At 43.2% G+C, this 25,166-nt stretch overlaps 4 protein-coding genes across 4 annotated transcripts; 2 read left to right on the top strand and 2 right to left on the bottom strand.

Moving 5' to 3' along the window:
- Positions 1-3,093: 3,093 nt before the first annotated feature.
- LOC124670947 (ankyrin repeat, SAM and basic leucine zipper domain-containing protein 1-like) lies at positions 3,094-10,477 on the top strand. Its single transcript, XM_047207404.1, has 12 exons — positions 3,094-3,229; positions 3,311-3,484; positions 4,368-4,502; positions 5,313-5,363; positions 5,444-5,583; positions 7,199-7,285; positions 7,386-7,511; positions 8,547-8,651; positions 8,736-8,837; positions 9,122-9,292; positions 9,620-9,632; positions 10,155-10,477. The coding sequence occupies exons 1-12, from the start codon at positions 3,094-3,096 to the stop codon at positions 10,475-10,477; spliced, it is 1,563 nt and encodes a 520-aa protein (XP_047063360.1).
- Positions 10,478-11,441: 964 nt separating this feature from the next.
- On the top strand, positions 11,442-12,914 carry LOC124670946 (disease resistance protein RGA2-like). Its single transcript, XM_047207403.1, has one exon. The coding sequence runs from the start codon at positions 11,442-11,444 to the stop codon at positions 12,912-12,914; it is 1,473 nt and encodes a 490-aa protein (XP_047063359.1).
- A 1,268-nt stretch (positions 12,915-14,182) lies between these two features.
- Positions 14,183-17,325, bottom strand: LOC124673836. Its single transcript, XM_047209872.1, has 7 exons — positions 17,107-17,325; positions 16,173-16,262; positions 15,952-16,032; positions 15,691-15,822; positions 14,982-15,200; positions 14,691-14,783; positions 14,183-14,603 (listed from the first exon to the last, which is right to left on the bottom strand). The coding sequence occupies exons 1-7, from the start codon at positions 17,323-17,325 to the stop codon at positions 14,421-14,423; spliced, it is 1,017 nt and encodes a 338-aa protein (XP_047065828.1). The 3' UTR covers positions 14,183-14,420.
- Positions 17,326-19,413: 2,088 nt separating this feature from the next.
- Positions 19,414-20,419, bottom strand: LOC124678007 (stem-specific protein TSJT1-like). The gene is made up of 2 exons (XM_047213941.1): positions 20,088-20,419; positions 19,414-20,007 (listed from the first exon to the last, which is right to left on the bottom strand). Exons 1-2 carry the CDS (start codon positions 20,294-20,296, stop codon positions 19,443-19,445), a joined length of 774 nt encoding a protein of 257 aa, XP_047069897.1. The 5' UTR covers positions 20,297-20,419; the 3' UTR covers positions 19,414-19,442.
- Between the last annotated feature and the right edge of the window lie 4,747 nt (positions 20,420-25,166).

The raw sequence follows: 25,166 nt of genomic DNA, 5'->3' as shown, positions 1-25,166 counted from the left end.
TTCTACCTTGTATGCGAAGAGGAGCCTTTGCTGGGTGCATATGAGTGAACAAGACAAGGCTTTGGATGATGCTTATACCTACAGAACTATGAAGATGGATCTATCCAATTCCTGCTATGAGCAAACAGCGGCTCTGATACTGGTGAAGGTGAGCTGTGGCAGAGTTACATACTTACATTGGCATTTTGTTTCCCATACTTTGTTGTATTCATTGGCCATGCACTGACGTGTTTGTGTAGGAGTACGCCCGAGCATGTAGAGCACTCGTATCGGCATTAAAATTGGACTTGGGAAGCGACGATCTGGATTGAAATTGGACTTCAGTAGCGAAATCACGCGGTGATGCGGCTGGTGAAGGAACTTGGGAACCTCCGCTCTTTGCTTTAGTTCCTTGCCTCCGGCTGTTTGATTGCCTCATGGCAGGGCTGTTGTTATAGTATGTTGTTTAATGGTAACATGTCTTCAGAGTAGTGTCCCCTGTGCTGTGTGGGTCCGATTTTAACCGTACATTGTTGTTATTAGCTTTGTAAGTTAAAACTTGCAAGTCCTGTTTCATCTGCTGAGATTTTTGGGGGCGTGGCTGTCTTTTTAGTGGTATATGCTTTTTCGTTGGAGCTTGCCCATGTTTCGCCAAGAAACCAGAGCGGCATGTGATATGGTAGCACTATGTAGCCGGATACCCCTCTCTGGCACTCGACCGCGTGTGCGGTCGATCTTCCCCGGCGTAGAGCGCTAGTGTGAAGTCATTTCCCTTTTAATTTTTATCGTTTTACGTTCTATGGTAATCGCGATGTGCCGGCTCCTGCATGTCCATGTGCTGCCTAATTATTTTATTTCCCACGTGAGGCATCCAATTTGTTGGCCTTGTGTGCATGCCGAATTTTTTAGTTGGTTTTTTATCGAGTGAAAGGTACACACGCATGCATCACGTCCTAGTCACTTTACTATTTTTTATCAGTTCTCTTTTATCAATTCCACTTTTTATTTTTATTTTTTTCTTGTGGCAATTTGTATAAAAATTATGTTATTTTGAACAAATTTTTATAATTCTCGTTTTCGGATCAGTGGTTATTAAAGAGAAATAAAGGGTGGGAAAAACCACTTGCAACTCAAATAAACTATCACTTGTAACTTAAATAAACTAGGAGTACCACTTTTAACTCAAATTAACAACCATTCTTTATCAAAAATTAATCAACACTTTAGAATTTAAAATTCATAACTTGTGAGCTATAAATTTAATATTGCACCAAAAACACCACAATAACAGGTGGGGGAAATTTACCCGAGAAGAGCGTTAGTAACATGCGAGCTAAAAAATCGCTAAAATATTCTAATTAAAATTAACTTTTTAGGGATGCCCGTTATTTTTAGCTCACATAAGCTAAAAAGTTTTCAAAATATTCTAAATGAAATTTAGCATTTCAGGTCGATAACTTTGTACATTTACCGTTTAAATAATGGGCAAAGGGTTGATGAATTGTGAGATTGAAAAGGTCACCTAAATATTCTAAATAAAATTTGACTTTTTGGGTCAATAACATTTTGCATTTAGCGTTGATAAATAACGGATAGAGGGTTGGTAAATTGTGAGCTAAAATGATTGACAAAATATTCTAAATGAAAATTGACAATTTGGATCAATAACTTTTTGCATTTGACATTGATAAATAATGGGCAAAGGCGTTGATAAATTGCGAGCTAAAAAAGTCACCAAAATATTCTAAATGAAATCTGGCTTTTCGGATTGATAACTTTTTGCATTTATCGCTGATAAATGACGGGCAGAGGGGTTGATAAATTGTGAGCTAAAAAAGTCATCAAAATGTTCTAAGTGAAATTTAGCATTTCGGGTCGATAATTTTTTACATTTACCGTTGATAAATGATGGGCAAAGGGGTTGATAAATTGTGAGCTAAAAAAAGTCGCCAAAATATTCTAAATGAAATTTGATTTTCCAGGTCCATCACTTTTTGCATTTACCATTGATAATTGATAAATAATGGGCAGATTGGTTGGTAAATTGTGAGGTAAAAAAGTCATCAAATATTCTAAATGAAATTTAGCATTTCGGGTCGATAACTTTTTACATTTACCATTGATAATTAATTAGCAGAGGGGTTGATAAATTGTGAGCTAAAAAGTCCATAAAAATATTACAAAAAATTAACTTTTTGGATATGTAACTTTTCATGTTTAGCGCTGATAAATAACGTGGCGTGGGTGGATAACATGTGAGCTAAAGATAATCTCCAAAATATCATATAAATTAAATTGTAGAACTAGTAGTCGATGCACACACACGGGAGGTACATGTTACACACACTAACATGGCAAGTACACATACGCCCAGTCTAGATCCCACAAGTGAATAATGCATTAAGTAGTTTAACGTGGTTTGCGAATGGTGGAAATGGCTCCTAGCCGGGATGAAAAGATACCGTTTAGAATTTTGAAAGCTGAAATCTCAATTCGTAAAAGAAAGGGAACATATCACCAAACTCCTCCTTACGAGGTCGTTTTCACACGCCACATGCCGTGAAGGAAGAGAGACGCAAAACGAATTCTTGCAAAATCTCAATTCGCTAAAGAAAGGGAAAATCTCACCAATCCTTGCCGAGTGTTTTGTGAAAGCGAGTAAAATGTCCGAATTCCCTTTTCAACATTATCCAGGAGAAGTCAAATCAGGTGGCGCATGAGTTAGCACAGTTTGCCTTTAGATCTCAGAAATCTCCTTTTTTTTTCTGGGAGGGATACTCCCCAAGAGTTTATTTTACCATTTGTAATCCAAGATGTTGCTTGTTTCCGGTAATAAATAAAGCACCATCTGGCTTTCCCTTAAAAAAACTCTTGCAGAAACAAACCCTTTTTCTAAGCAATTTAAAAAGAAAAACCTGGAGAAAAAAACAGAATTGCTGCAAGAAGAAAGGCCTAACACTTTGTCACTGCCCTCTGCACTGTACGGAAGCACCACCTCACTCTTCCCGCCTTTTCCCCGTTCCCCATTCCCATCTGCCACAATTCCCCACTCCACCTCGAGCTCCTCGCCAAACCCTAGCCTTCTAGAACCTTCCATCCCGTTCGGAGCCCAGGATGCAGAAGACCTACGTCTCCATGGTCACACCCCGGCAGCGGGTGAGGTTCGGGAACCGCACGCTCTCCAAGGATGAATGGTCGGCCGTGCAGACGCTCAACGACGCGACCATCGGCGACATCCGCTCCATCAGGAGTAAGTCCCCCCGCCGCCGCGCCGTGGATCGGGTTCCGGTGCCCGTGGATCTGAATATCTGATGAGGTTATGTCCGTGCAGAGCTCCTAAGGCAGCTGAGGAAGTCGGGGAAAGGCTTGGAGGAGACGCTGGCGGGGATCAAGCACCTCGGCGGCCGTAGCCCGCTCCACATGGCGGCGTGGGGCGGCAGGCTGGAGACGTGCAGGTTCCTGGTCGAGGAACTCCGCCTCAACATCAACGCGCCTGGTGAAGATGGTAATTTTCTCCCTTACTTACTACCACCACCGTTTTGACAGAATTCGCAGTGCTGGATTGATTCAGAGAAGCAGAGTGCCATGGCCATGGAGTGACGTTTTATTTATTTATTTTGCTTTGCTTTGCTTTGTTTGAGAGAACAGTTTCTGAAAGCTTGGTGCGGTGAATCAGTTAATCAGTTTGTGTATGGGGTTCATTCTCGAAAAGAAAAAGTTTGTGTATGGGGGCATTGATAGTTAGTTTTTTCTAAGTTGTGACATTCTGCAAATGCTGATGCTGCTCATGGACGCCTTTGTTACATAAGAGGCCGGAGGCCAATACCTGATCACCATCTATCATTTTATTTAGTTTTATATAGACACAGACCAAACTACTGATGCAGCAGGCGGTGGCTTAGTGGGGCCTATGAAGCAATAATCACTTTCCTTTATTTTAGTCTGGATGGGTGGGATGCCCCTAGATCTTTTATTCCTTTTGTGGTTTTACAGTTTTTGCAATAAAGCAGGGAGCTATTTTTGTTTTCCTGAGAAACTGTTTCAGATAGTTTGTTTCTGTGGAATCTATGCTGAATCATGGATCTATAAAATACAATCTTCCGTGGTAGCATGGACATCAAGGGGAAGTCATGCTGCTTGTGTCAGTTCCCTCTCGCTATTGTACACTCCTGTTGGTTCGATCATAGCTCCTAATGGTGGCATTGCGATTAAAAAAGATTCCTCTTCATTTTAACTTATCTAGAGCGCCTACTTGCATGATGTTGTAGTAATGTAGTATGCATCTCACAGGTGCAGACGCCCTTGATTATCCATTGCTTTTTGTTGGTTGGGACCACGAATTGTCGATCATTCTGATCAAATGCTTGCCATTCTTGTTCTCTTGCTAGGTGCGACGCCTCTATCATATGCAATATTTGGTTGTGGATCTACATCAGTTGTAAGGTTTCTTCTTGATTGTGGTGCTAAACCAAACAAAACAGACATAAATGGGATTACCGCGCTGCATTTTGCTACAATGACAGGTTTGTTTTGCCCTTGTGTATCTTCCTTTCTGTTTTTTCTTATCTGTAGCTTTATTCATCTTGCATGATATGTTCTGCTTCATGTTTAACCCAAGAATGGTTGCGATGTCTGTCCTGCAGTAAATTTCAGCTCATCGGTTATTTCTGTCTTGCACATTGTACTTTTGTTGTTATCAACTAAAGGTCGTGACAATAACGTTTAACTAGCGATGCATTTTGTGGCTAATAGTTAGTCTCATCAATCTAGAGACAGTAGAAACCATTGTCATTTGATGTTTTATTATTCAGATAGCTAGTTCAACACACAGTATGTGATGTACATTAACCCTTCTCTCAAATAAAACAAATAAATACAGTCGAACAAGACTCAAAGTAGGGGCTTAAAATGCCAGTCTTGGCTTGGGAAAACAGTTTTTGTCTGGCTGGTTGGGTGCTGTCAGGTACTTATTTTTGTTTGCTGAGTTTCCTATGCTTAACCATTGCTCTGGATCAGGTTTTGTTGGGCAGCAGCCGAAAAACCTGTGTTGTGATAATTTTCTCAGTTTGCTACTGCTCGTAACAACCACTTACATATTTTTCATAGTTACTTTAGCTTATAGGTTTGTACAAATGTCCTGCAGCTATTTTTTACTTACTAAACATATAAAGAAAGAAACACATTGTGGCTTCAATCAAAAAAGACCACAAGGAAAAATAGGAATCTAATCATAAATTCTACGTAACAAAAAAGGCAGTACGTTTGAAAAAAAAAATCCAGTTTAGTTACCTACACATATTGACACATGGTAAGCTAATAAATTGTTCATTCAGGCGCACAGGCCAACTCAGAGGAAGCCAGGTTATGGGCAGCTAACACCCGAGGTAATAAGCTATCTTTCATATTCTTTTTGGTGTACCCTTGATGGTAATGTGACAGGAGCATTTTCATTTATTTCATCCAGATACCTGTGAAATAGCAGAGTTATTATTGTCCAGGGGAGCTTATGTTGACCCTATATGCGAACAAGGAACACCACTACTCATTGCTGCTCGAAACGGAAATGTGAGAATGTTGGAATTGTTGTTGAGGCATCAGGCAAATGTAATAAAAAAATCCCATCTTTGGTTTGCTATTTCTGATCAATATTATCTGTCTTGCGTATGGTAAATAATCTCTTCAATATAGCTGAGATGTCATATTTTCATGGCTGGGCCTAGCAGTGTTCTTAACTTATATATTTTCCCCCTTTCCCAACCCTGCCTAGTCAAAAGATTTGGTTCTGCCAGGGTGGAACGGGTGCTATTTTACTTCCTTTACTCGTCTGAGCCAGGACTTCTGTTTTACTGGCTGGCTGTAATCTTACAACTCTTTGTGTTTTTTTTACTTCTTTTATCATGTATTACTTATTCATTTATCTTTAGATCTTTCCTTGCTCAACATGTATTCAGTTCTTGGTAACTGTGTACTAACATGGTTAAACCATGGTCCTTTTGATTATTCACATTAAGTAAGTCGTGGTGAGACCGAATTAGAGCTTAATCAACTGTACCTGCGTGATGGTGCTCACCTGTCCTCCCTGTTTCTTGCCACCTTATCCAAACAACCGCTTACTTACTGGCCACTCATAATGTTGATACTGGGTAGGTTATGCTTGCGTTTACTCTGACGTTATCACGTTGGCAACTATGAAGCTTAAGTGATGTGCTGTGCTGTGCCGTGTTGTTTGTTTATTTTGTCCATGTGTTGGATAGTTGCACAAGGATCTCTATTGTACAACATGGAGCTGAAAAATGTTGGAGATCTGCATGTCTCATCTTCTCTCAACACTGAAAGTGGTTGCATGATGCATCTTGTTAGTGAAACTTGACTTTTAAGTTTCTAGCCTTTGATTTGACATATTATAATAGATTTACATTTCTAGCCTTTTAAGTTTCTATTATTAGCAGGTAAATTGAGTCTGCCAGGATTGGCACACACACTATCATATTATGTGTATATTCCTTTCTATATGAAATCCAAAATATAAATCTGACTCACTATACTTTCATTAATCCATTAGTGATAGAATCCCGTCCTTACTAAATTTCTCTGATCAACATTTAATGTTATTTATGCCTTGGAAATTTCCTTTTTTAAGCTGCCAGTTCGCTTAGACTGAGAACAATCAGCCTCCTGTGTCCTGCTAGATGGAAATTTCCTTTTTTATATTATGTAGACGGTTGGACTCTAATATTGAACACTCAGCCTTCTGGCTTCATCTATATGGCAAAAGGGAAATTATATTACCTTGAATCAGCTGGAATCAACATACCAGCTGCATTTTCCCAATTAGAGTTTCTTATGTGCTGATTATATTGCAAAATTAAGATCTAAGCATCCAGATAATTTTGACGACCTAGCAGAATGTGAGAATATTTTCCTTTTGAGATTAATGTGGGGATTTATCATCGGATTACTGTGCTGGATTGAAAGGAGCCTGTAATTACTAATTAGGACTTAGGAGTTAGGAGTATACATAAAGATGATACAATGAAAGAATATTAAAGATGATTTGGATTATTGTTTCCTTTTTGCCTTTTTGGTATGCAAACTACTTCAATAACTTTTTCCTTGCTTTGCTAAAAAAAAAATTCATAAACTTTGATATTTTATTTCCTCCAGTACCCTTCTTGTCGTTGTTTATATGCAAGTAATCTTTTCTTTGCCTTCTCTCCAGCCTAACACAGTTGTGCATTTAGTCTATACACCACTTTCATATGCTATCTCCGCTTCTTCAGTGAAATGCATGGAACTACTTATTAAGGTACAGCGACTTATCCCTTTAGAGCTCCTACCGTATAAATTTTTCAGGAGGGAAGCTGTTGCATTTTTTGAAGCACTATATTATATATTCCATGTTTCAGGCTGGTGCTGATGTCAATGCTGGTAGGCCTGTAACAACGCCATTAATAGTAGCTGCGTCCTATGGCTTCGCTAGCTGCATCAAGTGTTTGTTGGAAGCTGGCGCTGATACAAATATTCCTGATGAAGTGAGTTTTTGCACTGCTACTTACGTTGTTAGTTGTCACTATTGTGATATTCTGTGCTGGCTTACGGATGGCTTAATATAGCTGCAGATCTGTAGATTTTTAGAATGTTATAAGAGAGTGGTTATATTAAAATAAAATTGATGTTGCATTGACGAACTAAGGTATTGTGAAGCTCTTGTCTTAATCAGTGGAGTTCTTTCATAACTCGGTTCACTTTGGGGTAAAATGCCCCATAGTGAAGGCATATATCTGATCTCACTGAATGTTCCATCCAGCTAATACTGAAGACGGCACTACATGATCTCTTACCACAGAAAATTAAATAGCAAAATGATCGAAAGAGGCTTGTTTAAGCATTCATGCACCTGTTCACTCTTTAGACATGTCCAGAATATAGTGGCAATCTGGCTACACATACACTCATCTAGACATCCATATTCTTCTTTGCATTAATAGGTAATACATGCCTGCAGAATGGAAAATACATCCATGCTCATGGGTGCGAAGCACCCATGACATTTTAAAGAAAAAATAGTAATTCAAAAAAGGGCAATTTTTTTTGAATCTTTTTGGAAACCAAAGATTATCAAGTGTTGTACTCGTACAAAAATATTTGGGCTCGAAATGATTTCTATGGTGTCCTGGGTAAAAAAGACAAAATCGAACAAGCCCCATTTCCATGTATTATTCACGCTATATTCATCATAAATTTGTCTTTTTTGCCCAGGATACCATGGGTGTCATTTCGAGCCCAAACATTTTTATACGAGTACAATACTTGATCATCTTTTGTTTCCAGGAGAATTCAAATTTCTTTTCAATATTTGAAATTACCATGAACTTTGGAATTTATGGGGTAAATAGCACCCATGTGCACAATCCCCTATAATTAGTCATGTTTTGAATCTTGCAGTGATATGAGCATAGATGCCTTTGCCACATTCTTCTGTTTGCGTAATGGATAAACTTTTTTTTCATTCTATAAGCTCTCCCTTGTTTATTTGTGAGAGTTACCCTTGATATCCTTCTGAACAGTTTGGCAGAACAGCAGCAGAAATTGCTTCAATCAAAGGATGGATGGACTGTGTTGAGATTCTTTCCCCTCTCACATACCCTGTAGCTATATCTGCAGGCACTGATGTAATAATTCGACATGCGAATGAATTCAAAGAGTAAATTTGCATTTTGTATCCTGTTTGACTTTCAATTGTTCATTTGATTTAGGATTCTCTCCTCAATGCAAATGATGGATGTGCCTTGAAAAAGCAAGGGGCTGCTGCATTTGAGGAAAATGATTATGCTGATGCGTTGGCTCTCTATACCAAGGTATAGTCTTGCATCATATACTTTTCATAATTTCTGATGTGCACTTCACTTGCTGATGAACCCCTTTCTGGCCCAAAGGGCAAAAATGCTTAGAATTATAAAACACTTGCCTAACAAACAGCTCCATGTACAGGCTGTTTATGCCTTGTATATCCAATTGTGAACCAGATGTCTATCCTATCCGGTCAATGCTTACATATGTTTTCTCAAGACAAGTGCTCCTAGTTTGTTTTGCACAGCTAATTCGATTTTTGGTGCGAATGGGGTGTCATTTGATGCTGCAGGCAATGGAGATTGACCCTGATGATTCAACCTTGTATGCAAAGAGAAGCCTTTGCTGGCTGCATATGAGTGAAGAAGACAAGGCTTTGGATGATGCCTATACCTACAGAACTATGAAGATGGATCTATCAAATTCCTGCTATGAGCAAACAGCAGCTCTGATACTAGTGAAGGTGAGTGGCAGGAAGAGTTACATTGGCATTTTATTTCCCATCTCTGTTGTATTCCCTGGCCATGCAGTGATGTGTTTGTCTAGGAGTATGCCCAAGCATGTAGAGCACTCGTATCGGCATTAAATTTGAACTTGAGAAGCGACGATCTGGATTGAAATTGGACTTCAGTAGAGAATTACACGGTGATGCGGCTGGTGTAGGAACTTGGTAACCTCTTCTCTTCGCTTTAGTTCCTTTCTTCCCAGTGTTTGCTTACTTGGATTGCTCATGGCAAGTGTTGTTATAATATGTTGCTTCTGGGTAGTGTATATCTCTTATGTGGGTCAGGTTAAACTTGCAGGTACATCTACTGAGATTTTGGGGGGCTAGGCTGTCGTCTTCGGACCTGCATTTTCTTTCGTTGGAGCTTGCCCATGTTCCACGAAGGAAGAAACCAGAGCGGCCTGAGATGTAGTAGTAATATCTAACATAGATAAGTAGCTGAAGATGTATATCTATCGCCTAACATAGATAAGTAGCTGGAAACGTACAGCTGGATTATGACTTTCGTGTGGTTTATTGATGCTCCAGACAGTTTTGTTTATAAAGAAGTTAGACGGAAAGGAAAATCGAGACTGGGTCTCTCCTTTCACGAAGCCCCACATTACATGCTATATGAGCATCTCCAACAATTGCCGTATGGGTATCCTGGTTTCGAATTGATTTCTCCGGCTCGTGGTGATACCCGAGGGTCATCGGAACGCTCTTTTTTCTTCTTTCTTGAACCATCTTGGCTGGATCCTCACATGGTGCATATTGAAATTTGGAGGGTTGTTCTGTGGTACCCCAAATGAATAACAGTCATTAATTTTCGTCCATCCAGTGGTCCAAATAGTTTCATACCGCAGTCTAAAACTTGAGAGGTATGTTTCATACCTCTGGAAATTTTCGCACCTCGGTAAAAGAAAATTAAACATGCCCGACCCATTAGATGAGCCCAGCCCAGTAGACTGCTCCAGTGGGTGGGGATTCCTGGTTCTTCCACGACATTGCTGTGACGTTCCGCTGCCGCTCGTGCGCCGCAGAGGATCTCCATCTGGCGCCGCGGTCGGCGTCCTGGTCGTCCTCGCCATGGACCCCGTCCCCATCCCCGACTCACCGTCTACGCCGCGGCACTCTGCTCGGCAGATTGGATGCCCACTGTAGTAGCAACACATCTTGTTCTGATTCTGGTTCTTGCTGAAACTATTCAGTGAGACTACTACTGCATTAGACAGCAACTTCAGCAAGAGGTTCATGGATGCAAGTAATAGCGTCTTCGGTAGACAACCGGGAACGGTTTGTCAACGCCCAATTTTCTCTGCTGCAAGGTCATTGCAGGGTCACACTAGCTTCAAAATTGCAGGGTCACTTTCATGGAGGAAAAGGGTATGTTGTTCAGTGGCATGCTGAGTTGAATGTTGAAACTACAGACATGGAAGGGATTGCAAGTTTTAGATCAGTCACGTCGGCCTTTTGTTTTCTTATTACGCTCATTTTGACTAGCCAAAGTCAATGCAGAACCATTCCAAGTATCTTTGCAGCCACGCAAGATATAAGAGAAAAGAATAACATGGCTCCAATGGACAGTAAGGCGATGACTCACGGAAAGTGTCTTTGGCACATGAGCACCAGTGCTCCTGTTTTCTAAAAATCATATTTTTCGAATTTCAAAAAAATTGATATTAAATACTCACATACATAGAAACATTTCAAAGATACGGTGTGAATTTTGTAGAAAAATATGTTGTATTTTGAGCTACACAAAAAAGATAAATTTCTGACAAATATATGCCACTATACGTAGCAACAAATTTGTTTTTTTCCTGTAGCTCAAAATACAATGCAATCTCTAATGAAACTTTGCACGAGTATTCATGACATATGTATGTATTCACGGAATAAATGTGACTATTTTTTAAAATGTAGATATACAGTTTTTAAATATTTTAAAAATCAGGAGCACTGGTGCTCATGTGCACCAAATTTGCTTCCGATGACTCAGAACGTGTGAGTCCTCAGACAAGTTCCAGATATACATAGCTTCTCCCATCTCCATATTGACCCATTGCGCTACCACATTGCTCAAGAAGCCCCAAGGACTGGGGTGGGGCTCCTCAAACACAATTACATGGAGGTAATATTTTCTGCTGCTATGGGTGAGCTTGCCAGTAGATCCATGTCTTTCCTCGTGGACAGATATCTGAGGCAGAAGGTAGCGCCAACCGAGGAGGAGCGGCTCCGCAGCCTGCAACGACTGCTACTGCGGCTTCACATCATCATCGAGGAGGCAGATGGTCGGCTCATCACAAACCAGTCCATGCTGCATCAGCTCAGCATACTAAAAAAGGAGATGTACAGGGGATATTACACCCTCGACGTATTCAGTTGCCGAGCCCATGGAGAAGACAGGACAAAAGATCATCAAGTCAATAACTCCTTTGCGCTCTCTGTGTTCAACCCTGCCAAGCGTGTACGTTTCTGCAGTGGCAACAGTGAAGATGCAGCGCAGGTTGAGCTGCTGGAGCAAGTTCTTAGCAGCGTAAGGGATACCATTGAAGATGTGAGTGAGTTTGTAATGTTTCTATGCAGATGCCCACGTTTGCACCGTCAACCATATAACATGTATCTGCTGCTGGACAAATGCATGTTTGGACGCCAGATGGAGATGGAACATATCATGAACTTCCTGTTGCAAGCGGAAAGGGCTCCCGGTGCCGCTGAAAATCTATCTGTCCTGCCGATCATCGGTCCCATGAGAGTTGGAAAGAGCACCCTGATCGAGCATGCTTGCAATGATGAAAGGGTGCGCAGCCATTTCTCCCAGATTTTGTGTTTCAATGGCGATGACCTTAAAGATGCAAGTTTAGAGACCCTAAGAGATGGAGGTAGAATCAAGCATCAAAACTGTGGTATGGGGAATGGAAGGACACTGATCATCATTGAGCTAGTTCTGGATATTGACGAGTCTGTATGGAAAAGGTTGTATTCGGCCGCGAAAAGCTGCATCGTGAGTGGCAGTAAGATCATAGTCGCGAGCCGATCCGACAAGATCGCAAGTTTTGGAACCACACAGCCCATCAGATTACACTTCTTTACAGAAGAAGCATACTGGTATTTCTTCAAGGTGCGTACTTTTGGGAGCACGAGGGTGGAAGACCACCCGAAGCTCGCAGCCATGGCCATGGAGATGGCCAGGCTGATGGATAGGTGCTTCATGGGTGCAGCCATCTTCAGTGGATTACTGAAAGCAAACTTTAGCCCCCGTTTCTGGAGCATGGCCCTTGCAACCCTCAGGAATATCAAGCGGAAGAACATCTTGTTGTATGGAGAACGTTTTTCTGATACTTGGGAGTTTGAGGAGCCGGTATATCTTAGGAGAGCAAATAAAACTTCTTCCGAATGTTATGTAACTCACGCTGATTACCAAACATATTCTCCTGAAACTGAACCTGAAGGTCCAGAGATGGTGAGCGTGCAGGACCTTTACTTTGGAAGGGTTAGACCTCGAGGAAATTTCAAGGTCCATGCATGGACATCTCACCTGCCGCCTCACTACAGTTACATGTTTCACTGCGGGATACAAGCGCTTCCAGAAGAGTAGCAACCTAGTTAATTGTCTAGTTTTCTATTTGTTCACTGAACACGGTTTGTAACTTTGTATTGCGCTAATTAAGGACTTTCAAATTGATGCATGGTTGATTCTTGTGCAAAAGCTTGAAAAGATGCAAGTAGAGTGGATACTTTGTCTTTGCTGAAATGTGTAACTTCTTAAGTTACTTAAGAATTTTCATTGGTTCGGTGATATGCCTTGTACTACCAATACTTATGTCCCGTGTACTAACTTCTCTAACTGCCGAGGATAGAACTGTACGCCTAAGCGTTAAAACAGTGTGTTCCATTATTTTTCTTCCAATTGCCTGTTTTTTCACCGACAGGGCTAATCCCCTTAACAATAGTCTATTTCCTGTACTGAATATATGATTGTTTCAGGAAGAATAAACCAATGGTGATGACAGGGGCATACACCTCCTTTCATGCGGAGACGCGTGCAGCACACAGATACATGTGGAATTCATACTACATGGTACCTTCTCACTGGAATCCAAACCTGGAGTTTCGTTTTGCATTTATTCAAAACATTTACGGATACTTCAGATTCACCCAGTGACATTCAAATTGAATTGGGCATCCCATAATATTTGCCACTGCTATTAGTGCCACTTCCCTCTGGTGGTTGGCTGAGCTTTGGATTGTCAGAATGGACTTGCAAGTTGTAGCCAGTTTCTCCATGTTGCTGGGAATTGAATTGTGAAAAAGATGTGTGAAGACCTTACAGGGGTTCAGTCTTGCAGATCAATTGTGAAAACGATGTGTTTAGACCTTACAGGGTTTCAGTCTTGCAGATCAACTGGAGAAATTTTCATTCAGATAGGATCAGTATTAGCATCACTACATCAGGCGATCTGTCCTGCAGTATATGTTTCAGATCGACCGCATATCTATGAGGCACAGACGTAACATTTCAAGTGAAGAATACAAAGCATGTGTAGTCACATGTACGATGTACGCCAGCAATTGTACTTCGATGGTGCGAGATGCTGTAGGGCAGGTTGATATTGATTCAGGCGCGATACGATCTTCCGTGACTAGTTAATACATGTGCAATATAATCCACCTCGTTGAGTACGATCTCATGTAGTCTATGTGTATCTTAATATCTTTGAACGGATGTCTTACATGGAGCATTTTAGGTGAGTTGGATCACCACTTTGTTTGAACCCCATTTTGTTTCAAATAAACTTAACAATATTTAATAGAAGCAATAAATTCAAATAAATCCAACAAGAGCTAAGTGCAAACTCCAGAAAGTTTGTTGGTTCCAAATTTCAACTTTATTAAAGACAAATATTCTAGTTGTAAAATACAATTGGACAACATTTGTTGTTTCCACTAGTGTGTGCATACCCCAAAAATATGTGTAGTAGTAAACTTTCTGTCCTCGGGCCAGTGTCAATCTCTAAAACAAAGCAAGGAATCTCCATCAATACACCAAAAAAAGCTCTCAACCTACTCATATCTCCACCCAGACTCTGCGGGCTCTAGCTTGCTATTGCGTTGGTGTGCCGTCTCCACTGGGTGGAGGTGGCAGCTCACCGCCGATCTTCGGGGCAGCGCCTAGCACCCTCTCCATGTCGAACCGGACCTCGATGTTGCGCATGCTGTACCCGACAATCATCAGCCAGAACAGCAGGTTCGCCAGCTGGCTGCCGCTCGTCTCCGTGACCGCTGTCTGCATGCACCACCCCACACAAACAAGTCAGCAACCAAAGCACATATGTTTCTGGTACTGCTACTGGTACTGCTAGAATCGGTTTACCTTCATCTGCTTGGGGTCTGAGACAGCCAAAAGGCGCTTTATGAACGCGTTCATGGCAAATACGACGTCCTCGCCTGCACTGCTCGCAAGTTCCTAACAAATCAGATCACCATTAATTAGCAAAACCAACACCGCCAAGCAGTATTGCATTGATCAAACTGTCTACGATAAGCCAATCAAAAGTGAGGCTAAAAAATTACATATACTCCCGGCATTTTAAGATGGGTATTCAAAGATAACATAAATAGCAATGGATTCCTAGAAGTAGACAGAGAAATATATATGATATACCTTCAAATTCTGTGGTTCTAGAGTTTTTAGATATTCCAAGATTTCATTGCTCCCTTGAGACGATTTCCTAGCGACTTGACGGCTCAGTTCATCGATTTCCGCTTCGAGCAACTCAATATATTTCACAGCATCGATTTTTTCTGGTCCTGTCGCCTTGTTCCATCGGATCACTTCCCCACTTACCTTTTTCTGGGTTCCAGGAGCGTAATCTTCTGAACCCTACAAATGCCAGGCATGAATATTAATTACACAGCTGTGCTGTGAAACCAAACAACTAATTTCACCATGTATTTTTCATGAGATTTACTATTAGTGAGAACCAAAACAGCAACACTCTTTCAGGATGGTCAAGTGCCACAGGTACATTGTTGCCGAGTTAATGAATATGGTTCTGGAAACGACAACAGTCGAGTAATAAGTGCAAATACACCAGTCAATCAACCATATGTTTGCAATGTTAAAAGGCAATAACCAAGCTAGTACAGAAGAACTTGGATGCAGTTTGCTCTGTAAACAGAGATACAGGTTAGGCAACCATATGTAGTGAGGTGCCTAGACAGGTCCATCTCAGCATCTAAGAGTATGTCTAGATTTTCTTAATAACCTCATCTCGCATAAGCAAATCAAATCATTTAGAGACTGAAATGTAAGCACAACTACTTAATTAATATCCATGTGAGAAGTATGCTAAACACTGGTCAACAAGAACCTTTTCTTCTTTCGGTTCAGGAAGAGCAATCTGCTCCAAACTCTGTTGCAACTCCAGACGGTACTGCGCATTCCTGAACATGTATCCAGTCATCAAAACACTGTACATAAGCTGAGCCAGATTTTCAGCAACCTGTGTTGATGAAAAGATAAAGAAACATGTCACGACATCATGGTAGAAATGTACACATGTTCAGTGCAAAAACAGTATGATATAAAAGAAAAACTAACATCGGGAATTTTACAGTTGACGTTCCATTACCGTTGTGACAGTTACAGCAAAAAACTGAGGCGGAAGAGTCCCAACCATATTAGTCACCGTATGGCGCATGGCATCGACAACCTTTGAGGAGAAAGATAGACAGGTGATGGCAGCGTATAAATATGCTTTTTAGCAAAAACCAGTGATTCATGGACTGAAAGCAGATAGGTTGCGAAGACCTGGGTGCAAGGACAAGTAAAAGAAAGGATAAATGAAATAACCTGTGTTGGGGCTCTTTTCACAAAGAGCTCCATAAACTCTGGTTGGACACTTCGTACGTATTCCAGGAGAATATCCCTCCGGTTCTTCGGCTGTAAGAATCAAAATAACACATAAGGATAGGTTTGAAACACGGCTAGATGCTAAAACATAACTGTATCTATATGGTTCGAGAGGAAGGCGTTAGCGACAAGCGTGATTTCTATTCTTTCATAACAGAACATGTGGTAGAGAGGGCGAAGTTATTATTCAGTTGGTTAACACAATTCATTTGACAGTAGACAGCAGTATAGGGAAGATAAAGAAGTAGAAGTGCCCAGGTCTAATGAAGCGCAGCCATCCAATTCTTTGCAAAATTCTGACAAATAAAAACGCCTGGAGTAAGTAATTTGTCGCCGGGTAAAGTCAAAGGGGCGGGCAAACGATTATAGAAGCCTTTTGTAGGATTTGGTTCTGCGTAGCGCAGAGACTAGTCTCGGGGACAGTTTACAGTAAATCTGGACTGCAGACTTGAGTCACCTTAGAACCACTCCAAGTCTCCCTGAAGTGTTAATCGATAGTTCATTATTAACGCTAGGTAGGCTAGTAAACCCCATTTGGCAACACTTTCTTAGAAGGAAGAATATAAATAAAATAATACTGTACAAGATTGGTCGATCTGGTGCAGCAAACAGGGCGCTGAATGATTCCCACAGAAGAGCAAAACAGAGTGAAAATTATTCTATGATCATGATGATGATGATGATGCATCCAGGGAGCGTGGCACGTAGCTAGTCTTGCTGAATGATTCCCACAGAAGAGCAAAACATCGATAATCCCTTCGTTTTCCTCTACCGGATTCGAAATTACATATGGTGAAACGAAGTGGGTTGAAGTGAAGAGGGGGGAAGGGGATAGATCAGTACGGTCGTAGGAGGAGCGAGTTAGGTGGCTTACCAGACCGTTGCCGGCGCCGCCATCCCCGGGGGAGGCAGAGGCGGCGCCGTTGGCGCCGTTGGGGCCGGCCGCGCGCGCGAGACGGAGGCCGACGAGGCGGGTGCGGCTCGCGGGGAAGGAGACGAGCGGGGGCGCGGACCAGCGCGGCTGGGGAGGAGGCGCCGGCGAGCGGGAGGACCTGGTAGTGGAGGCAAGCAGGAGGGACGGCGACGGCGACATCTCCGGCCAAGTGAAGAGGGCGATGGCCGATGGTGGATAACGCGCTACACTAGTGAAACCATCGGCATCAAGATGCACGCCGAGCTCGACCTAGTAGTGGACGGCATAGATGAGTCCGCGTCATTGTGGGTGGCTAGCTTAGCTCTACGCCAGCCTATCCCGGAAAAAAGTCAATTCTAAACCTTGAATTGGTAGAGGTTCGACGAATCAAACCCTGAACTCGAAATCCTTGTTCGTTTGTACCCTGAATTAATCAGTCTCGGTCTAAATCAAACCCTGGATATGTTTTGGTGCACCGGGAAAGGAAAGATCCCGACCAGGATTTTACATGACCCTCAATGACAAGTGGGGTTGAGGTGTCAATGTGTCATATTCATCTTCCTACCCTAATTTATCTCTTTTATTCGCTGGCAGCTGCGAGGGCGCCACAAGCCCACAACCGTTGACTCCGCCTTCACCTCCTGTAGGGATGTAGGGCGCGCGCCGCCGTTTCTCATCTCCCCCCTTGAGCCCTGCTCTGGAACGGACGGCCTTCGTGGGTACCTCACCGCCGTTCTGCAATCAGCCCTCTCCTGGTGCTCGCCATGGCCGCGTTGTTTAGCCGCGCCGGGGATGGGCGAGACGAACTGGGATGCCTAACCTGAAGTTGTCGAGGCTTGGGAAGCAAACCTCAATGTACTTGTAGCAACGTAGAAACGGTGCCAATGAGATGGGTTTTAGTGCCTATCAAAAAATCTCGGCTGCTATGACGGTGATTGCATATGACGTCCCTACGGATTACACCGATGCTTCACTTCTTTTTATGCTCAATCCCTATTCATGTATGTGTGAGATGAACCATTCAGAAAACATTTGTTTATTTTATTAATTATTTGGAAACTATTATTTGTAATTTGGTTGAGACAATATTGTACTAATAATTTGGATGACTATTGTGTGTTCAAAACTATAATATGATTATTTATGCTGGGTTGTTGTATGTATTTATGTTTGTGTTTTATCATTTTGTATATGAAATCTGTGAAAAACCCTGGTTTACGGGTTTAGATGTTGCTGACGCAGAACATAGCTTTTACAGGTTCATTTTGGGGGCTCTATTCTGCGCCAACAATTTTTCGACCTATAAACAAGAGTTCAGTGGCCCGAATTTACAATAATTGTTAGAGATGTTGCTATAGTTACAGAAGAGACGGCGTGGGCTTAGCCCAGTGGTTGGGATCGCAGTGGCGCAGCCCAACGACCTGAGTTCCACCCTAGTTCCTCTTAGACACTGTTTCATTTTTTTTTTAATAGTTACAGAAGAAGGCAATCTGCATCACCCGCACTACTGATCACGCGCGTACATTTGCATCATTGGTTTGACACATCGTCTTTGCTGAAGGAAATTCAACTCCATAACTCCATTGGGTGAGATGCACTCTCCACTGGCCAGAAATCTCTTCAGATTCATCAGACACACTCCCTCCCGTCCCTTCTCTGACACTGACACTGCATGATTCATAGTGTTCCTTTGCACAGCCTCGAAAAAATAGTAGTAAGCCTAGGACTTCGTGACTTTGTAGGTAGGGCGCAACCTGAAACTCAATTATGATACATCTACCATAATAACATATTTTCAAGTGTTAAAAAGTTTTGACAAAAAAAATTGCATGTACATCTTCATAATATATGTATGTTTGTCAAGTTTCACGAAAAATGATATTTTTTATAGTAAACGTGAAAAGGAGAAAATTTATCCTACAAATCTTTGTTTTAACACCGAATTTTGTCTTTTTTACACACGTCGACAATTCGATTTTTCATGAAACGACTTTGTGAGCGTGTAGCACATGAAGATGTACGTGCGAAATTTTTGTTTCAAATTTTTTAACATTTTTAAATATATCTAACATGCATTTCAAAATAAAGGAAGCATACGCCCCACATGCCAAAACATCACTCCCGCAACGCCAGATGATGTCTTTTATTCCTTCACCGTATCAAACACACGGGCGTGTCAGTCCACAGGCCCAACCGTCCAAGATCAGAATGTACATTGCCAAGCTAAAAGAAAAGAAAAAACAGGAAAAGAAGTGTAAGCCCAAATTCAGAAGCTCGATCGAGAACCCCATGATGAACTAGATTGCGGCGTCGTCCCATGTGGCGGCCCAGTTGGTGGCGCTCCCGACCCGCGGCATGGAGGTGATCTTGGTGAAGGCGTCGACCCTGAAGTTGGCGCCGCACATGACGCCCTCGCTGTCGACGCGGGGCATGGCCTTGATCCTGTTCATGGGGTGCTCGAAGCTCTTGAGCCCGCCCTCGCTGTGGAACATGCACCCGGCTGGGAACGGCGCGTGCGACTTCCCGCAGCCGGCCTTGACGGCGGCGCGGTCGTCGCAGATCACCACGGAGCCGTCGGCGGCCACGCCCCAGTGGAGCGGCACGCCGCCGTCGGTGCTCTGCGCGGCGAAGACGGCGCCGGACTTGCTGTCGAAGACGACGAAGGCGAAGGAGCCGGAGAGGTCCTTGACGACCTGGTCGGCCGGGTAGGGGCCCCGGTCGCGGAGGGTGCGGTAGGCCTCGATGACCAGGAGCGCCTCATTGGTGGAGCGGCCCGTCAGGCCGTACTGCCGCATCAGGCTGCTCAGGTTGTTCAGGGTGCCCATGAAGACGCAGTAGATGTCGTCCAGCCCGCAGAACATCCTGCTACGACAGTAACAAGAATCAGATATTTGAACTTTGATCACCGGCAGTCCAATCCGTAAGTGGCTTTCTGAGCTTACCTCTGGTAGCCGGAGAGGGAGCGTGGCTGCGCGGCGACGCAGGCGAGGGCGGCGCCGCCGCCGAAGGATGTGGAGAATGCGTCTTCGGGGTGGGCTGCGTGGAAGTCGCGCAGGATCTGGTCGGGGTTCTTGGGCTTGGCGGTGCCGTTCCGGGGACTGTTGAGCTCCTGGGGCGCGTGCGCCACTTGCTTCTGGAAGATGGCCAACATCGTCGAGCCGAATGCACAAAGCTTTCTCTTCTTCCTTGCACGGGACGGAGGCAGAGCTAGCTAGCAAGAAGCTTTGCTCGAGCTGCTGTGGCGAACTGGGAGATAGAAGACCAATGGGAGATGTGGAATGGAATGGAGGTTTGTGGATGGAGATGGGGGAAGCTTTTTATAGGGGGGGAGCTCGCCCGTTTTCACCCGTGGATTTCGAGTCCTGCTGCTGATGACGATGCTGCGAGGGAGGGAGAGATGGCTTGGATCTGGATAAAGATAGCTAGACGACGGGGATAAGATCATCACGTAGGTAGTTTATTTTACCCAGACCGGCAGCTAACCGTGATGTGACAGACTGCTTAATTTCCACAATCCGGTGGGTGAAGGTAGGGGTGGCCATTCGGTCATGACCGAAAATTCGGTTTATGCATTTCGGTCTATTTTAAATTCGGTTAGAAAAAAATAAAAATTGAAATATATTTGTTACTTTTACTACCCGATAAATTCAGGCACCCAATAATTTAGGTTTGGGTTCGGGTTCGGTCATGACCGAATAGTGTGGCCGACGTTGTCAACGCAAAACGTAGACATTATTTAGTAAAAGGCTGGCAACACTTTAGATGTATATTGAATGTTTTTTCATTGTATATATTATTATCAATTGGTGTGAATAAATGTACAACAATCTAAAGAAAAATGTAACAACGCTAGAGAAGTTTATGAATATTCAACAATATCACATCTCACGCATATCACAAAATCTAAAGATTGAGACAGTCTTACGTAAAATTCGGTCAGTTCGGTTTATTCGGTTACTCAGAACAAATGACCGAATTGGCCAAACTTAATTCGGTCTATAAAATTTTCTACCCAATATTTTATCGGTCATTTCGATCTCGGTCTTTTCGGTTTCGGTCTCGGTCTTTTCGGTTTCGATCTTCGGTCATCGGTTTTTTGCCCACCGTGAGGTGGAGGTGCCGAGGTGGGGTTGCAAGTCGTGCTGGACCCAGCGCAACCATCAGGCCTAAACCTTCGGCCCAGGCCCGGTCCATAGGCATGCTCGGATTGGCCCAAACCCAGAAATTTCGGATCGGGCCGGGGCGGGCTGACTGGGTCGGGCTTCCCATGGCCAGGTATAGCTGGTTGTGCTTTCCGGTTTGCTAATCTTGGACAAGACACACTCCGGTTTATCTCCTTTCTTGAAAAGCGAGTTAAACCCGTCATCTCCAATTAAATGATGCGTACAACATTTTTATTATTCCTCCTGTCCCATAAGAACTTGGTTAACTTTATCTATATAGATACAGTTTAGTTATATAGATAATCTGTATCTAGAAAAATTTAACCATATCATTTTAAGACGGAGAGAGTATATCATTCAACAAAGGTTGTTAAAATAAATACATCTATCAACCCAAAATCACTTTTTTGGTGACGATGGAGTGACCAGGCTCTACGGCCTAACCTCACATCGACACAAACAATCTAATTCGAAGCCCCACCAAGCCATCCAACAGCGAGCCGGGAGCATAAACCGCTCTAGCAGAGTGTGCACCGGCCATGGAGGTTGGCCGTGGCGAGGGTGAGGCTGACGGTGCCGGCGATCGACCTGTTGCAGCGTGGAGGTGGGCTTTACAGGCCCGCTTGGGTCCCCGTCAGACCCTCTTGGGATTTGTGTGCCTCCGCGGGGGCTTTACGGGCCCGCTGGGCCTAGCTGGACCCATTTGGGATTGGTAGGCTTGTTGTCGCATTAGTCAGCTACCGTCTTTGGCGGTGGAGGTTGTTTCCTCCCGCGTGACCGTGGTGTGTGTTGGCTATATGCTTCAAGCTGTGCATTTGCCCCTGTCTTCACGCTTCGTGACAATTGCATCAGGAAGACGGCGATGGTGACTTCTTGACTGTGGTGGCGCGTGTTGTTGGGTGGCGAGTTCAGTTGTGGTGAGGCTTCGTCCTCGCATGGCTCCTATGTAGCAGACAGTCAGAGGGTAGTGGGCATGGATTTTTGGGAGAAATCCTTGTCGGTTCGTCCGACACCGAAGCCGTGTCGCCTGCAGGCGACATCTTTCCTTCGTGGAGGACATTGTGGCTACCCTTGGTCCATTTCCTTCGGTGTGCCGGGGGGAACCCTAGGACCAGTCTCTGGTCTGGGCAGCAGCGACGTCGACGTCGCATCCCTTCTTGAAGGTGCTACTTGGTACTTGATGCTTCGATGTTAGGAGCCAGGTGGAACTTCTTCGAAGGACGTAACGGTTGCGGGTCACTATCGCTTAGTGGATCCTCCTGAGTTTTCATTTTGTTTTTTCTTTTCTTTTGGGCATGTCTTTGCTGTTGCCTGAGTGTTTTCTTCTTTTTGTTTTTATTGTTGCCTTGTTGGTTGGGAATGGGCCGACCCGACCCTGGCCTTGGACCTGGCCCTATTGGCCTCAAGGCCAGTTTGAGTGGCCACGGGTCAACCCATTTCAAGTGAAGTTGCGGCCTCGCTGGCCCGATGGGTATCAGGGGCCGACCCAAATTATAGTTTTATATATTGTTCTCGTTGTTACAAAGAGCCATTGCAACTCTCGTTCGTTTAACATAGACGATAGCTCATTGATACATAGTATAGCTAGCTGAGGTGATTACCTAATTCAAATACTAAGCACCGTGATACTTTTTTTTTTCTGAACCAAAGCACCGTGATACTTTTTTTCTGAGCCAAAGCACCGTGATACTAATTGCCCCATATAGCTAATTGATCGATCCGATGCAACGGTGCAACACACGCCGATTCTAACTACGGAACGGAACGATGGAAACGATTGAGCAGAGTTAGCGATGAGCTTGGAGTCAAAAGCGGGTCGGCCCTGCAGACCCAGTGGGTCGTTTAGAGCCGGCTCCATTGACCCAAATTTTGTATGAGGCCGACCCGACCGGCCCAATGGCGTTGTTCTTTTGGGTCGGGCCAACGACCCGGCGGGTCGACCCGCCCCATTCCCATCCCGTGTTGGTTGTATGGTTTGTTGCTATATTAAATATAGCGGGATGAAAGACTGTTTCGGGTGATATCAAAACACAATTAAACCTGAATCAGTAGATTTGGCAGTTTTTTAAGAAAAAATAGCAACATGGATATTAACTGTTTTCCAATTGTGGTAGAACACGTCACCGTGTGTCGGACCTTCGTCCAAGGATAAGGTAGCGTAGGAGCTTCCATTTGTGGCCGTTGCCGCAACGTGGTCACGTGTCCGGCTCGACAACGAGTCAGCTTTTGCCTTATTTTATCTTGACGACGTTAGAGTAGTACGACAACAGCAAGTTAATTAATTACGTGTACAGGTAAACATCAAGTCAAAGGTGGTGTGCCACTGGATTGGATCACAAAAACGGTGACTTAGCGTGTCGGCGGCTCGAATCTTGTCACGAGTACGATCTGTTCACGCGTGCTTTGTGACCGCGAGGAAGTTGGAACTTGGAAGAGGCCATGGAACTCTGCACAAGGATTATATCTTAGCAGTGTTATGTAAGATAAATGTTGAGATAGAGAAAAGAGAAAAATAAAAAAAAACTTTGTTTTCTTTTAGTTAAGAGATGATCTCTTAGCACAATCTCTCTCACCACATATTTAGGATATTATCGTTACTAATGATAAGACTAAAAAATAACCTATTGTATATCATGTTTTATTGTTATATCTAGATTGTGTGGCAAAGTTAAGATAAGATGATCTTATCAACCAATGTTTGAAGATCTAACGCGCTTTGTCGCACATTTTGCATGAAGAAAATAACTTCCTCCGCATCACACCTTCGGTCACCGATCAGGCTGCTAGTCCCATTTGCGAGAAGAACCCAGAAAGCCCGATATGAGTCACACATAGGCGAAAGGCAACCAATCCACCGGTCAGCGATCCCTATTCTCTGCTTATTGCAGGAGCGATTTGGCGCTCCGCATACCCGCTCGTTAATGGGCCTAGCCCACACTAGTGGAAAATGGTGCTTTTGCACCGGTTGGTAATGCCCATATGCACCGGATGCCCAACCGGTGCAAAGCATCCGGTGCAAAAGCCCCCCCCCCCCACTTTGCACCGGTTTAGTTGCGAACCGGTGCTAAAGGGGGCACCACGTGGCGGCTGTCGGGCGCCCGAGCAAGAGGACCTTTAGCACCGGTCTGCAGGAAAATGTCCCAAATTCAAAAAAAAAATTCGAATTATTTTCACTCCCTCTTTTTTTTCAGAATTTCTAATATTTTAGTTATTTCACAAGTTTAGTCTCTAACTACCCTTATCTCTAGTCTAATTACTTACTCGTGCTCAGACTTCCCGCTCGGTCATCCATCCTTCCACTACTCTACCACTAGCACGCTTATCTTCCAAGTTCCTTTCCATCCCGCATCCAAGTGCTTCGCGCGCATGTATGTGATAATTGTATCATATCAATCCTATTAACATATCGGTCGATGTCATATTTCTTTATTGTTCAAATTTCAAATAATTTTTTTAATAAACAAAAGTAATGATATAATAATAATCTTGAATAAATAAATAAACATTAACTTTATAATTTGTATTATTTTTAATTATTTTCAATTTTAATTTTTCTAATTTTTTTGCAAACCTGAAAATTTGAAAAAATTATAATTTGCTAAAATTAATAGTAATCTTTATACATGATGCAATTATTAATTTTAATTTTGAAAAATAAAAAAATATATAAAATCCAGAGTGCGGATTTTGTACACGCAAGTATGGGTAAGGAAGTAATCTGTACCGTCCAGAAGCAGGTTGCTTTGAGATCTGGAAAAAGTAATGGAAGAGCCGTCGCGTGAGGCTGCTTTTCCCCAGCTTTTACTCCGGTCAACATAGAGATTCTATCCCAGACCAGACAACAGAACGACTGCCGCG

This window comes from Lolium rigidum, chromosome 7 (assembly GCF_022539505.1).
Source record: "Lolium rigidum isolate FL_2022 chromosome 7, APGP_CSIRO_Lrig_0.1, whole genome shotgun sequence".
NCBI lineage: Eukaryota > Viridiplantae > Streptophyta > Magnoliopsida > Poales > Poaceae > Lolium > Lolium rigidum.
The sequence above is the reverse complement of the archived record's forward strand: the minus strand, read 5'-3'. Positions and strand labels throughout refer to the sequence as shown.

Bases quoted from the DNA above. Each gene is read 5' to 3' on its own strand.
- LOC124670947 (XM_047207404.1), top strand. From the start codon at position 3,094: ATGCAGAAGACCTACGTCTCCATGGTCACACCCCGGCAGCGGGTGAGG. The intron at 4,503-5,312 runs GTTTGTTTTGCC...TTGTTCATTCAG, and splicing joins GCATTTTGCTACAATGACAG to GCGCACAGGCCAACTCAGAG. The intron at 7,286-7,385 runs GTACAGCGACTT...TCCATGTTTCAG, and splicing joins GCATGGAACTACTTATTAAG to GCTGGTGCTGATGTCAATGC.
- LOC124670946 (XM_047207403.1), top strand. From the start codon at position 11,442: ATGGAGGTAATATTTTCTGCTGCTATGGGTGAGCTTGCCAGTAGATCC.
- LOC124673836 (XM_047209872.1), bottom strand. From the start codon at position 17,325: ATGTCGCCGTCGCCGTCCCTCCTGCTTGCCTCCACTACCAGGTCCTCC. The intron at 15,823-15,951 runs GTAATGGAACGT...TCATCAACACAG, and splicing joins TTGCTGTAACTGTCACAACG to GTTGCTGAAAATCTGGCTCA. The intron at 15,201-15,690 runs GTTCTTGTTGAC...TGGCATTTGTAG, and splicing joins CTGAACCGAAAGAAGAAAAG to GGTTCAGAAGATTACGCTCC.
- LOC124678007 (XM_047213941.1), bottom strand. From the start codon at position 20,296: ATGTTGGCCATCTTCCAGAAGCAAGTGGCGCACGCGCCCCAGGAGCTC. The intron at 20,008-20,087 runs GTAAGCTCAGAA...CTGTCGTAGCAG, and splicing joins TCCCTCTCCGGCTACCAGAG to GATGTTCTGCGGGCTGGACG.